At 40.7% G+C, this 15,000-nt stretch overlaps 1 protein-coding gene across 3 annotated transcripts in view; it reads right to left on the minus strand.

The window, feature by feature from the left end:
- Positions 1-5,012: 5,012 nt before the first annotated feature.
- Positions 5,013-15,000, minus strand: part of LOC121387351 — a 71,723-nt gene continuing 61,735 nt past the window's right edge. For all 3 annotated transcript variants that reach the window (XM_041518397.1, XM_041518396.1, XM_041518395.1), the window contains 4 exons: positions 12,611-13,811; positions 12,145-12,300; positions 10,930-11,553; positions 5,013-9,824 (listed from right to left, as the gene is read on the minus strand). In XM_041518397.1, the coding sequence (XP_041374331.1) occupies positions 9,576-9,824; positions 10,930-11,553; positions 12,145-12,300; positions 12,611-13,811 (2,230 nt within the window). In that variant the 3' untranslated portion in view covers positions 5,013-9,575. The remainder of the gene's footprint in view (positions 9,825-10,929; positions 11,554-12,144; positions 12,301-12,610; positions 13,812-15,000) is intronic.

A 15,000-nucleotide genomic window follows, 5' to 3' on the forward strand; every position in this document is an offset into this window, starting at 1 on the left:
GTTTGTTAATTCTAACACGTATTCCTCAGAGGAAACCCTCTACACTGACATTCAATAGCCAATGATTAACTAATCCAGGTTCTCTAGTGGTGTTGTTAAAGTGAGATAAGTGTTAATTCTAACACGTAGTCCTCAGAGGATCCCCTCTACACTGACATTCAATAGCCAATGATTAACTAATCCAGGTTCTCTAGTGGTGTTGTTAAAGTGAGATATGTGTTAATTCTAACACGTAGTCCTCAGAGGATCCCCTCTACACTGACATTCAATAGCCAATGATTAACTAATCCATGTTCTCTAGTGGTGTTGTTAAAGTGAGATATGTGTTAATTCTAACACGTAGTCCTCAGAGGATCCCCTCTACACTGACATTCAATAGCCAATGATTAACTAATCCATGTTCTCTAGTGGTGTTGTTAAAGTGAGATGTTTGTTAATTCTAACACGTAGTCCTCAGAGGATACCCTCTACACTGACATTCAGTAGCCAATGATTAACTAATCCAGGTTCTCTAGTGGTGTTGTTAAAGTGACAGACCCTAGTTTTTAAACACTAAGGTATATATTTTTTAACCTAGACTAGTTTTCAACCTGTAAAAATGGACTGCGTTTGGTTGATGTACAAACCTGTAACAAATTTGGATAGAGAGTGAATCAAGAGTATGTGATGTTGAAATACCTTTAAAAATAGACTAAATCGCGACTACATAACCGTTACTTCTCAGACGCACGTGCGTTTTTAGAAACATGAAAAATGCATTTTGTGGTATTATAAACATCAGGTTGACTAAGAACACTTCGGTTGTACGGAAATGTATAATCTAAACAATAAAATATAAGTAATGTTTTATTTCAATGATCATAAACGGTTCTAATAGCGAAAAACATGCCTTAGTGTTTAAAAACTAGGGTCTGTCTCTTTAAACAAAATAAACATTAACTTTCAGAGATAACGAGTAGCGTCTATGACTACCCCAGTTCCGCACAAAATAAATATTAACTTTCTGAGATAACGAGTAGCGTCTATGACTACCCTAGTTCCGCACAAAATAAACATTAACTTTCTGAGATAAAGAGTAGCGTCTATGACTACCCTAGTTCCGCACAAAATAAACATTAACTTTCAGAGATAACGAGTAGCGTCTATGACTACCCTAGTTCCGCACAAAATTCGAGTACTTGTTTTATAGGTACCCCATGCATGTTTCAAGCACAAGGCTATTTGGCACAGTGGTACTAGATGAAACAAAACTGCATATTTTTTACCCAAATGAAACTATTTTTTTTATAACCAACACACTCACATTTATCACCAATCACAGGACTTGTAGTGTTCCGTACACCTCGAAATTTGATCCAACAGGAAGTTATTTGGTTTAATTTTGTACGTATGAAAAACAAATATATTACGAAGTAAACTGAAACGTGACAGCTGCAGACATTAGGGATACATACAGACATACAGACACTGGTATTCTAAACAAGAAAATATATTTAATATGTAATTCCAGTTGCCAACATGGCTGCGTCAGTCGGAAACATCATTTCATTTCATTTCCACTTAATTTCGTGCTTATATGCAATTAAGGTTCAGGCACGCTGTCCTGGGTACACACCTCAGCTATCTGGGTTGTCTGTCCAGGACGGTGGGTTAGGTGTTAGTTGGTTAGTGGTTAGTGAGAGAGAAGAGGGTGTAGTGGTCGTACACCTACCCATTGAGTCGTTAAAACTCGCTCCGGGTGGGAGCCGGTACTGGGCTGCGAACCCTGTACCTACTAGCCTCTAGTCCGATGGTTTAACCACTGCGCCGCCAAGGCCGGTTAATCCAGATGCCAACTTGGCTGTGTCAGTCGTAAACATCTTACAATGGCTGCATGCAAGCCTCTTTAATCTGTCTTATTTATCGTTAGATGCGCAGAGAAGCAAACTTTCATACGGTCACGCCATAGCAAAAGCATCATCACCGTGTAATCATTCAACTCAGTTCAATCGGTTGTAACGTGTACTTTCAGAACAAACTGTTATAGAGCACGCCTCCCTTGGGCATGGGATCTGACCACTGCCAGCTCCTTCGTCCGAGACGGGAAAGGATTTGGAGAGGGAAAAGGAGGGAGTCGCACACATTGGTGAGTGCAAGGGAGCACGGGCTGTCCGAACGAGAGTATGCCAGGAGGAGAACCCTTATCAAGGCCGGGTGAAGGACTTTTCTAACCGGCCTCGGTGGTGTCGTGGTTAAGCCATCGGATATAAAGCTTATAGGTACTGGGTTCGCAGCCCGGTACCGGCTCCCACCCAGAGCGAGTTTTAACGACTCAGTGGGTAGGTGTAAGATCACTACACCATCTTCTTTGTCACTAGCCACTAACAACTAACTTACTGTCCTGGACAGACAGCCCTGATAGTTGAGGTATGTGCCCATGACAGCGTGCTTGAACCATAATTGGATATAAGCACGAAAATAAGTTGAAATGAATGAAAACTGGCGAGTGCAAGGGAGAACGGGCAGTCCGAACAAGGGTAGGGTGTGCGAGGAAGAGAATCATTTCTCACAGAGACTTGTATCACGGGCGGAAAGAAAGAAAGACGAGTTTTATTTAACGACGCACTCAACACATTTTATTTACGGTGATATGGCGTCAGACATATGGTTATGGACCACACAGAGAGAGTAAACCCACTGTCGCCACTTCATGGGCTACTCTTTCCGATTAACAGCAAGGGCTCTTTTATATGCACCATCCCACATACAGGGTAGTACATACCACGGCCTTTGATATACCAGTCGTGGTGCACTAACTGGAACGAGAAATAGTCCAATGGGTCCACCGACGGGGATCGATTCCACACTGAAAGCGCATCGAGCGAACGCTGTACCACTGGGCTATCACGGGCGGATGCAGGACTGTTCTAGGGAGAATGTCCTTTGTCAAAAAATATAAATTATAACAAGGTAAATAAATATAAGTAGCACCTACAACAGTCAAACATACGGGTATTTTTTTCTCCAGAAACGTCATCCAAGCAACACATTAAATCTTCCTTGAGGAAATGAAAAACCAATCCATTATATCAGTATGTTACAGATTCGTAGGACTGGAAGAAATAAAACCAATCCATTATATCAGTATGTTACAGATTCGTAGGACTGGAAGAAATAAAACCAATCCATTATATCAGTATGTTACAGATTCGTAGGAATGGAAGAAATAAAACCAATCCATTATATCAGTATGTTACAGATTCGTAGGACTGGAAGAAATACAAATTAAATGGAAGATATATAATAAGCTGTAGTTGAGGGTGATGGTGGCTACCAAAAATTGTTTTGTTTAACGACACCAATAGAGCACTGATTTATTCATCATCGGCTATAGGTAATTATGACATATAGCCTCAGATCCTACAGACAGAATAGCACATACGGCGGCATTTGATATACCAGTCGTGGTGGACATGATGAAACGAGAAATAGCTCAATGGGCCACTGAAGCGGGTCGATCCTAGACCGTCAGCGCAGACTTCTGTTGGTCTACACATATAGTAGGATAATTTTTGTTTTAAAGGAAAGCCTAAATGTTTAAATGTGTTGAGCCTCAAACGATGGTTGGGAGGGTGAAGCTGTGTTAAACAAAGCATTTTGGAGAGACACAGTTTGAAAGAGGGGTGCATGCCTCCAGCAACCCTCCCTCACCCCCCTCCCCTCGATCCACGCTAGTTATAGGGGCATATGACAGATGTAACCCTCGGGATTTCTCGGTCATGAAGGTAATAACTATCTTCCTCCAACCTCAGGCAGAGCGACGTCAGCAGCCGGCCTGATAGAGCTATGAAGCAGACTTGATCGGAGGAGACAGTCGAGCTTCAAACGGACGGACTGACTGTGTACCTGGTTGTTAGGCATTGTGCCGGGCGGACACTGGTAAATCAACTACGTATCTTGACAAGCTAATGAAACCACGAAAATTTCGGTGTATGATTAAGCCGTGCTAATTACATGAATTACTCCCATTGTCTCCGCACCACGGGCAGGTGCGAAACTTACTGTGAACACGGCTAGCTCCGCCGCGTTCGAACAACAATGGCGGCCCCGCTACGGGGCGTCTGCTTTGACAAAATAAACAAGATTGTGTTTCTTCTGTCATTTTGAATTTTATTGCAGATTTTCAAGCTAATAATGATAACGTTCGGGTTTTTCTTTTTTCAGTGAATGGGGCCAAAGAAAATGTTTAGAAAGGCGTGGGCGGTTAAGGTAATGATGTTCTGCCTTTCACTGGTTTGTTTGATGTTCATGTCGCCTGTTTCCGATGTCACCGGACACCGGTTGCGATCCAGCGGCGAGTTTATTGATAACACGGTGAAGGTAACAGCAGAATTGATGTAAAATTGGGCCCAATTTGTAGTTGATCTTGTCATCTTATCAGAAAAGGTATTCAGATAGATGAATTTTGCCAATTGTATAATCTTATCAGAAAAGATATCCAGAGAGATGACTTTTGGTAATTGTGTAATATGAAATGTCACGGCAAACATGTTAGAGAATTTAGAAATAAGTAACTCGTAAGCTTTATTTAAAAAATAAAAACTCTACCAAATTGTAATATAGTTATACAGATTATGTACATGTACTATGCTACAGAATTTTGGAATAGTTAATCTGCAAGATTTATTTAAAACTAATAATCAAAATGATACGTAGTGAATACCAATCTTCGTTTTGGGGAAAAAGATAGTTGCCACTAATGAACAAATGTTGCGGGTTTCCTCTCAAATGTCTGACATCCAATAGCCGATGATTAATATATCAATGTGCTCTAGTAGTGTCGTTAAACAAAATAACTTTGACAAAATTTGTTTTTGTTTTTAAACATTTTAAATCCTTTGTTTGCAGTTTTAATCCAAATTGTTCATGGACTCGTGACAGACTGAACAATATATGATCATTCCATGTTGAATAGAGCACCAGTATTGGTGCTCTTGATTTTAAAGGACGAAGTTAAACAACAAACACAAAGATAATACAAACAAGCCTTGCATTTTATTCATACAAAATATCTAAAATATTATTACATAAACAGGTAAATAAAGTGACAGTGTACAGTGGAAGACAAACTATATATCAATATTTCCTGTAAACTAGATGTAAATAAAATAAGGTAACAACTTATGGGGCGTTATTGTAGGTTTTTTTAAGAAAAACATAATCAAAAACAGGAAAACCCGTTAGGCTACTGACTACGTCATATTAGACCTATTTAGAAACTGATTACGCAAATATGGCTGTTCAAATAGGTTTAAAGCCACTCTGTTGTTTTCTTTAGTATGCGTTGTATTCGTTTAACTGGGCCTCGTAAGAGGAGCCTGTGAACTTGCATCTTTATCAACAAAACTTTTTAAAATTGTGTTTTGACAAAAAGAAGGAACTAATTTTAATTACGGTTATATAGCGTCGGACATGTTTTGACAAAGGTTCCTTTGGACATCATGATTTGACTTAGCTTAGAAAATTAGTATTTACTATTTTGATTTTATACCACAATACGTAATACGTGAAATATTTTAAATATCTCATATGGTATATTGTAATATGTCGTGGCTATCACTTTCAGCAGGAAGTGACCAATTCCAAAGATAAAGCTATTGACGTAGACACAATGTCGTGGCAATGACATTTAAATTTGATAAAACTCTTCTGTTTTTTTCTTCTAAAAAACAAAATGTATTATAAAATAATTAAATAGCAACGCTCAATTTGGTAATATTTATGGCGTAGTTACAATTACGTATATATGACGTAGCCAGTAGCTTCACCGTCTATGTTAGCGAACTCTACTGAACAAAATAGCTAAAAGCACTAGCGATCTATTGGCACAGTGTACGTATAGTTAAATAGGGGTAGACTTTCTTTTGTTCCATCCCCACCTCCTTTTTAATGAACCATCACTTACTTTCCATAATATATTAATAAAATATGCCGTATTATACTGAGACAAAACAGTTTAGCAATTTGGTACTAGTACAACATTGTACTTTAACCACCAATCTACACGCAATGACGTTACAGTGACGCATTTAATTTTAAATTGAAAATCTCCGGTTACTTATACTGACAAATGATGTATGCATTTAAATGATTTCACTTTCAATGTCAAAAGTGTTTGGGGTTTTTTGGGTTTTTTTTTAATTTAAGATATTTGCCAAATTGATAAACCTGTCTTTAAATAAATATAACGACGAAAGGCTGGCTATAACTAATTTCATGTTCGGAAATTATTCCGCCTTCCCAAGATTCCCTAAGAAGTGATATTTTAATATGAATGTTTTTGGAACTATTTTTCTAACGTCTGTCGAGGCTTAGGGTTAAACTGTATGTATTAACGTGTCTATATCCTTTCGAGGTTCAGCCACAAGGTTAAGGTACAACGTCTGGCGGGGACGGAGGTGGATATTGGACAGGAGGGTACAACAGAAAGTCTTAGTAATAATAGCACCACAACTATAAAATAATCGTATCACAAAATACAACAGCGGAGGAGTACATCCTCCGCGGAATACACCACCATGCATCGTGAGCATATTTGAGATTCAAATACGACTTCCGGTTAACACGCGTAAAATGTAACGTCCCATTATGATTGGTCGTTATATTTATATTTTATAAACTATAATAATATTATGCATACGACAAAACTGGTTACGTGTTTGGGTAGTTGATATTTTACACAATTTTATGGTTTCGGGTAATTATTTTTATATTTCATAGTTATCTTATTAATGCCATGGTTAACATTTTAAGGTAGTAGATTTCTTGCCACCATGCAAAACATTTCCTGAGCTTATAACACTGAAGTTTAAACCTCAAGCCCAGGATATAATGTCATAGCAACGTCATTTGTTCTAGATCAAAGGGGGCGCCGTTACCTGCTTTGAGGTCGGACCATATAGGTCTAAAGTTTTATAAGCATTTGTCTTTAATAACATCTATAGCACCGGATAGGTCAAACAATTGGACACAATCTGTCTGTAATTCTCAGTTTTACAATAAGCGACAAACTTTTGTTACAAAATATGTCTAAATGTTAGGTATACCTGAATGGCACGACGCCTCACAAATGATTACAAAGAGTATTAGGCACTTTTATCGGTGTTATCCATAAACAAAATTGTCTGTAAAGATATCAATGTGATTGATGACAATTTTACCAGTGGATTAAAAACTACATTACAACATACAAAAACCATAATGAAATAATTCAGTTATTATAATCTATTACACCAAACAACCGAGTTTACTACGTGGTTTAGTATCTTAAAGCACATAAAATGAAACATAAAGGTGCGTTCCAATGGTGCGACTTTTAATAACCATTTATAGAACAGTGACATTGTCAGGACATGTGAATCATAAAATGATTTTAGTTATGAGAGACTCAAAACTATTAAAGTGTGTTGTATTTGTAATTGTCCAAACATCACTTGCACAACTGTACAGAGATATGATTTTAAATGTAGTTTCTCCAATTCTTGCACCACTCAGTAATGTACTTCAACCGCCAATACACTAATATAATGTATCTGGAGGTAATAAGACAAAACCAAATCAATTTTTAATGTGTCAGTATTTGTCAGTGTTGTTAAACAAAAACTCTTCTTTTTTTTAATTTGTCAGTGCATAATTTATATACGAGATCATTTTGTACGACAGACGAAATGTTTATAATCATACTAATCTCTGTTCACTACCAATGTCCAGGTTACAAATCTCATACTACAAATCGTTACTGCAAGTCGTATTGTCAGAAAGCACCTATACGAAGAATATCAACACATTGATAATGTGGTATATATAAATAAAAACAAAAAGTCGATAAATGCTTTTGCTCGATATAAATATGTAATATGTAATATTATGTGGCAAGAGCATAGAGGATGTAAGGAATACTCTACTAAAACTACATTAAAATTGAGATATCAAGTCGAATATTTTATAACGAGTCAAAACGTATTAAAGCTGCAGTCTCGAGAATTGTCTTTCATTATTTAACCAATCAGAATAAATCTTCCACATTAATTACATTACACCAATAGTGTTATACCACTGGTTTTTGTTTTAATGTTTAAACCATGACCTTTTTGTTGTTATTTCAAGGCCAATGACGATAACCATTTAATCACGCAACCATGCTTGCTGTGACCTGATAGCCCATGAAGCTCGCCTGTTACACCGTTATCTAAACCTTGCCAAATAACCACGATATCAAACCGTTGTAACCTGTTACACCGTTATCTAAACCTTGCCAAATAACCACGATATCAAACCGTTGTAACCTGTTACACCGTTATCTAAACCTTGCCAAATAACCACGATATCAAACCGTTGTAACCTGACATTCTACATATGCACTGGCGAATGGTGTTATAACATGTGGAAGGAAGCTTGTGAGTTGTGAGTTAACGAAAACTCGCATTGCATTTTTATTTTGCAACAATGAATGATATTATGATGTGGTAAAAAGAGACTGCAACTTTAAAATTAACATACCAATAAAATGGGAAGCAGGCCATCAAGAGTTGCTTCCCTTATTTGCTTCATGCTCGACATATAGAATTTATTTCTAATAAAGAATATTTCATTCTAATTTCACATTTACAATTTTACTCATTGGCACCATAAAAAACTTAAGGCAGTGATGTCGTCTAACCGCATGCCAATCCAACGATGTCTTGTTAACTGTTGATCAGACAAAATTGAAAGTCATTTAAATAATTAAGATACAATGAAATCCTATATAATCGTGGATTTAAAATTTCGTGGTCTTGATAAAATACACATTCCGTTGGGTACTTAAATTCAAGGATCGAAAAGGCGGTATCTATATACATATATACATGCACTATATTTTCGTAGTGTTGTTAACTGACCCGTCCACCAATTACACGAAAATTAGACCCCCAAGAAAACAGGCGATTTCAAAGTAATCTACTCGAAGTTCTTTCTCGATATAGTTATACTTTTAAATTTTCTTTGTTGTTTTCATAACAGTCAAGCTCATGTTTAAAAGAAATGAATTCACTCAATTTATTGTGTGATTAATATAACAGGACTTACAGTCCAACAATTGTTTTCTTTGTTGAAAACAGACATGATGGCCAAACAGTAAAACATGTCCTAATATCAATTATACATGACACATGCAGCCTTTCTCAACTGTTACACGAGTAGTGACCAGTCGTTGTCCCTTTTCAGTCCATCAGTTAAATATATCTGGTACAAAATACACCAAAAATAAAGCAATAACAATTTTGTTAATAAATTAATTGCACGTGCCATAACATAGACATAGATATAGTTAACGTTTCAGAGCTATTTCGTTTTGCAGTATTACAATCCAAAGGCAGACAACTCGTTACCCCAAAGGGAGACAACTCGTTTCACCAGAGGGAGACAACTTGATCACCAAAGGGAGACAACTTCACCAAAGGGAGACAACTCGCTTCACCCAAGGGAGACAACTCGTTTCACCAAAGGGAGACAATTCGTTTCGCCAATGGGAGACAACTTGCTTCACCAAAGGGAGACTACGAGCTGACTTGTCGACGGATCTTGGTTCGGACAACTTGCAGCATGATCAGTTTGCGGGCTCCAAACTTGTCTCCCAGGGCAACGATGGTTCCTTTGTCCTTGCTCATCGTGATGTAGAACACATCCACGCCGGTTCCAAACGAGCAGATTTCGCTTCCATTACGCAGGCGCCACAGTCGGATGGTCCCGTCGCGTGATCCGGACACGATGATCTCGCTGTCGGGTGATATGGCTACACACCAAACCTGAAAATGGAATTCACGGTTTTAGTATATGTTCTTTACAGGGCTCAAAACGGCCTGTCGTCAGGTCATCAAATGCGACCAGTGTCCTGTTTGGGCAACTTAAATATTAAAAAATAATGGAGTTAGAGCTATAACATATGAGCCACTATTAACATTTGTATTGCATATATTTATTCCACATTAAAATCTTGTTCCTAGTTTGTATACCATAATTTGTCAACATCCATTATTATTTTGGGGTCACCATATTTGTTGGCGAGTTTCGAGCCCATGTTCTTCATTAACAATGAGCTGTATGTACAGCTTATTTGTAAACACAACTTACACTTCATTTCGTGCTTATATCCACTTAAGGTTCAAGCATGCAGTCCTCGGCACACACTTCAGTTATCTGGGCTGTCTGTCCAAGACAGTGGGTTAGTTGTTAGTTGGTTAGTGGTTAGTGAGAGAGAAGAGTGTGTAGTGGCCTTACACCTAACCATTGAGCCCTTAAGAACTCGTTTTAGTTTGGAGCCAGTACCAGGCTGCGAACCCTGTACCTACCAGCCTGTAGTCCGATGGCTTAACCACTGCGCCACCGAGGCCGGTCACAAGTTACAAACACTGACCTTGCCATTTAACACTCTGATTCTCCGTTTAGCTACTCCTTGCATGTGAATTTATTCAAGTACCATAACGCGATTAAATGTCAATGCTCAGCATGGTAATATCTTAAATGACTCTCCATAATCTAATTAATTAATTACTCCACTCAATTGTTTTCACAGCAAGATCTGCACATTTAAAGACTAACAAATATGTTTCCAGGAACATGATACAAATAAATTAGGTAAGGTCAATCGGCTTTAAAAAGCCTCTACACTTTTACTCTTTTGACCTATCAATATTAATTTTGAATGTTTTTTTATATATATATAATACATTAAAAAATAGATTCTGTCGGTTTTCCAGAAACACAATCTGTTTTTCTACATCTAAGCACTGTAACCACATATATGTAGTTACATGCGTGTAAGATAAAAACAGATTTTACAAATTCAGCCATTGGTGTTTCGTTCCGAGTCACAATAATAAAATCCAACTTGAAGAACAAAACTATACTAACCTCGTCCGTGTGTCCGGCCAGTGTGTGCATCTGTCTCTCCGTGTTCATGTCCCACACCTTGAGCAGTCCGTCCGCACCGGCCGACACCAGGAACCGGTTGTCCTCCGACATCGCCACGGCCTTCACCTCTTTGCTGTGCGCGTGCGAGCTGGCGCCGGAAACCAGCTGTCGGCTGGCCTCGCCGGTGCGCAGACTCCACACGACCAGATCTCCATTGCGCAGTCCCGTGATGGCCTCGTCTCGGGGCAAGACGGCGGTACACTCGGCATTAGCGTCCAGACGTCTGAAACTCGGCTCCATGACGTTGTAGCTGGTGAGGGTCATGTCGAAGATGACGAACTCGGCGTGGTTGTCGAAGGTGTTATTGAAGCCGGCGAGGACGTAGCGGTCGTTCTGAGACAGGTTCAGGTAGCTGATGTAGTCGTTGTTACCGATGGGCGCGTCGTAGCGCATCTCTTTGATGGGCTGGTTGCCGAGGAGGTCCCACACGACGACGCCGGTGCCGTTGCCGTACTTGTCGGTCTTGCCGAAGACCACCTTGTCGCCGTCGGTCATGACGCACAGAGCCGAGCAGTACTCGTGTTCAGCCATCTCCAGCGGCTTGCCTGTTGTGAAGTCCCAGATCTAAACACGGTAAACAAACACAAACAGTTATTAGTCGACGGAATCGTTTTGTTATTTTTTGGGGGGTGTGTGTGTGTGTTGGTTGGTTGATATTTTGTTGTTGTTGGTCTTTATTTTGTTGTTGTTGTTGTTGTTGTTGTTCTTGTTTTGCTTATCAGATCTAAGGAAGACAAAGCAAAACAAGTACAACAACAAAAACGTTTATGGCATACTCATGCTTTTCTAAATCTAAACGAGAAAGAAAAATTAAAGAAAAAAACAAACAACAAACTATTACGTACTTGACTTCCTTTTCTTATAAGTAGATTTAAACAAGATTTTTTTTATATTAATACTTTTTCTTCTATCAAATCTATATATAAAATAAAAGTAATAAATAAAAGGACCCCACCCCTCCCACACACACTTATGGGGAGCTCTGAAGACGAGAATAACAAGAGATTATAACATATTATACTCACTTCCCTTACGAGATTTATTATAAACATTATAAACAGTATTTTTCATAGTAATCCATAATATATGTCTCTCATAAGGAGATTAGTTGACCTCATTTAAGCAGTATCTATGAATATCAACCAATGAACGTACCTGTAACATTCTGTTGGTGACTCCCTTGCTGTGTGAGTATTGGTTGACCTCGAGGTCAGCGTTCACGGCGCCCACCAATAACCGGTCGTTACAGGCTAAATGTAAATTGGTCGAGCCAACTTGATCCCCTTTCATTATTCTCAATAATTCACCATTCTGTAGAAGAAAACAAAACAAAACACGTTTTTAATTTGTAAGACATCAATCGACCAACTATAAAAAAGAAAGACAGACAGACAGAGAGATAGAAGAGAGAGAAGGGAGAGAACAGAGAGAGAGAGAGAGAGAGAGAGAGAGAGAGAGAGAGAGAGAGAGAGAGAGAGAGAGAGAGGGTGAGACGGGGTGGGTGGATATCTCTCTCTCTCTTATTATTGTCATAAACAGATACCCCACACATCTGAAATGGCAGCGATCTCGAAAATTTATTCGATATAAGCACGAAAATAAAACATTTTAAAAATATTACCTGCATATCCCAGACTTGTGGTGGTCCCAGACTGGACCCGGTGACTACACTCTTCCCATCCGTGGTCATCAAACAGCAGTCGACCCTCACCTCCTCCCCCATGGCCCCGGGCGTGAAGGCGGTAAAATGCGGCGAGGCGGCGTACCCCACCATCTGCTCCTGGCCCGTCACCGTCCTGATCGTTTGCACCTGGTAGTTATAAGACGACGCCATCGTGGACGAGGAATAGCCTCCCCCTCCTAGAGTACCTCCCCCTCCTAGAGTACCTCCCCCTCCTAGAGTACCTCCCCCTCCTCCTGCGCTGAGAGTGTTGCTCTGGTAGTTGGCACCTCCTCCGCTGCCTGTCGCCAGATCGTAGTCAGCATCACCGCCCCTCTCGTAATGGTAACTCTGAACTGACGCTGGTCCCGGTGTGAAGACTGACCCGTCCACGACGGACCTCATGGTGTTCTGTTGGTACGAGTAGCCGCTGGTTCCAGAGGCAGTCGATCCCAGATGAGCGCGAGACGGTTTCGGGGTTCCTATGGACGTTCCAGCGTTCGTGAATGTTCCAGTAGCTCTGAGAGTCGAAGAGTCGTAACCAGCACCACCACCGCCAGCCATCGCACCACCTCCCCCTCCTGCCGCGGACTTGGACTGTTCCGAGAAGAAGTACGAGCTGCTGGATCCTCCTCCTCCTGCTCCGGCTCCGGCTCCTGCCGCCGATGCCGAACCTCCTCCCATTCCTGCTCCAGCTCCGGCCCCTCCAGCTCCTGCTCCTTTGGCAGCTTGGAACGCTGCTAGATTCGTGCCTGCTCTGGGCGGAGAGATGACGGACACGCCTCCAGCCGGTGGGGGCGGTTTCAGACATGCGCACCAGCCAGGCTTGCACCTGTAGAACGCCCACATCAAGCTGCTCAGCAGAGCCATGATGCCCAGTATGGTTCCCATGACAGCGCCGGCGCGTGGCCCGTGAGCCGGAAGTGGGGGCGGGGCGGACAGAGCGGCAGCCTGCAGGGGAAGGTGGCCAGGAACGATAACTCCGGTTCCGCCGGCCTTGTCCGGGTAGGTGCCAACAGCTATTCCGCTATCGGTCCTCACCCATCCTACGCCGCCCCCACCCACGTCTGGGGGCACGACAGGTATGACCCCGCCTATGGGCGGTACTACCACAGGAGGTTTAGCTGTAGTGAACCAAATCGGTTGTGTCGGGATGATAACGCTGAAATATTAATTACAAAAAAAGGTCTTAAGAGTTTTTCTTCGATCTAAATGACACTAATTAATGGTATCATTTAGTAGTGTTATATTAAAGACAACAGATATACAGCTGTTGACTATTAAACGTACAAATCACAAAATGACACTAATAGAGAGGTTTCGCAACGACACCGTTACTGTTACGAATAGTGATAGGTCACCAATTTGAGTGTTAGCTGATGACGTCACAACATTTGCATCCCACTCTTTACGATTAAAATGCCTGCTACAGCGTTACTGTTAGGCATAGTGATAGGTCACCACTTTGAGTGTAGTTGTAGATTAAAAGGGCCTGCTACATGTATTTTTTGTTTTGTTTCTGTTTAGCGACACCACTAGAACACATTGATTTATTAATCATCGGCTATTGGATGTCAAACATATGGTAATTTTGACACAGTCATTAGTAGCAAGGAATCGTTTATATGCACCATCCCACAGACAGGATAGCACATACTACGGCCTTTGGTATGCCAGTCGTGGTGCACTGGCTAGAGAGAGAAGTAGCCCAATAGGCCAACCGACGGTGATCGATCCTAGACCGACTGCGCATCAAACGAACTGTATACCACTGGGCTATATCTCGTGCTCGCTACATGTAATAAATGTCGTGTCTAATATATAATTTTAAAAAGAATAACAATAAATAACACTTATCAGAATGACGCCATCGTTAAGTCACTGTGCCGATCTGCGACTCTGCTACTCGATTAGTACTGTTCCGAGTCCTATCATAGAGCCGAATTTTCGAAAAAAAACATTTGTTTTATTTAACGACGCCACTAGAGCACATTGATTTTTTATCTTATCATCGGCTATTGGCTACTCTTTTACGATAGGCAGCAAGGGATCTTTTATTTGCGCTTCCCACAGGCAGAATAGCACAAACCATGGCCTTTGTTGAACCAGTTATGGATCACTGGTCGGTGCAAGAGGTTTACACCTACCCACTGAGCCTTGCGGAGCACTCATTCAGGGTTTGGTGTCGGTATATGGATTAACAATCCCATGCCTCGACTGGGATCCGAACCCAGTACCTACCAGCCTGTAGTCCGATGGTTTAACCACTGCGCCACCGAGGCCGGTCCCGAATTTACGAAGCCTATTTTTACTTAAACGCGGGTGTATAAATGTAGGTAGTTACACGCGGG

This window comes from Gigantopelta aegis, chromosome 13 (genome assembly GCF_016097555.1).
Source record: "Gigantopelta aegis isolate Gae_Host chromosome 13, Gae_host_genome, whole genome shotgun sequence".
NCBI classification, from domain to species: Eukaryota; Metazoa; Mollusca; class Gastropoda; order Neomphalida; family Peltospiridae; genus Gigantopelta; species Gigantopelta aegis.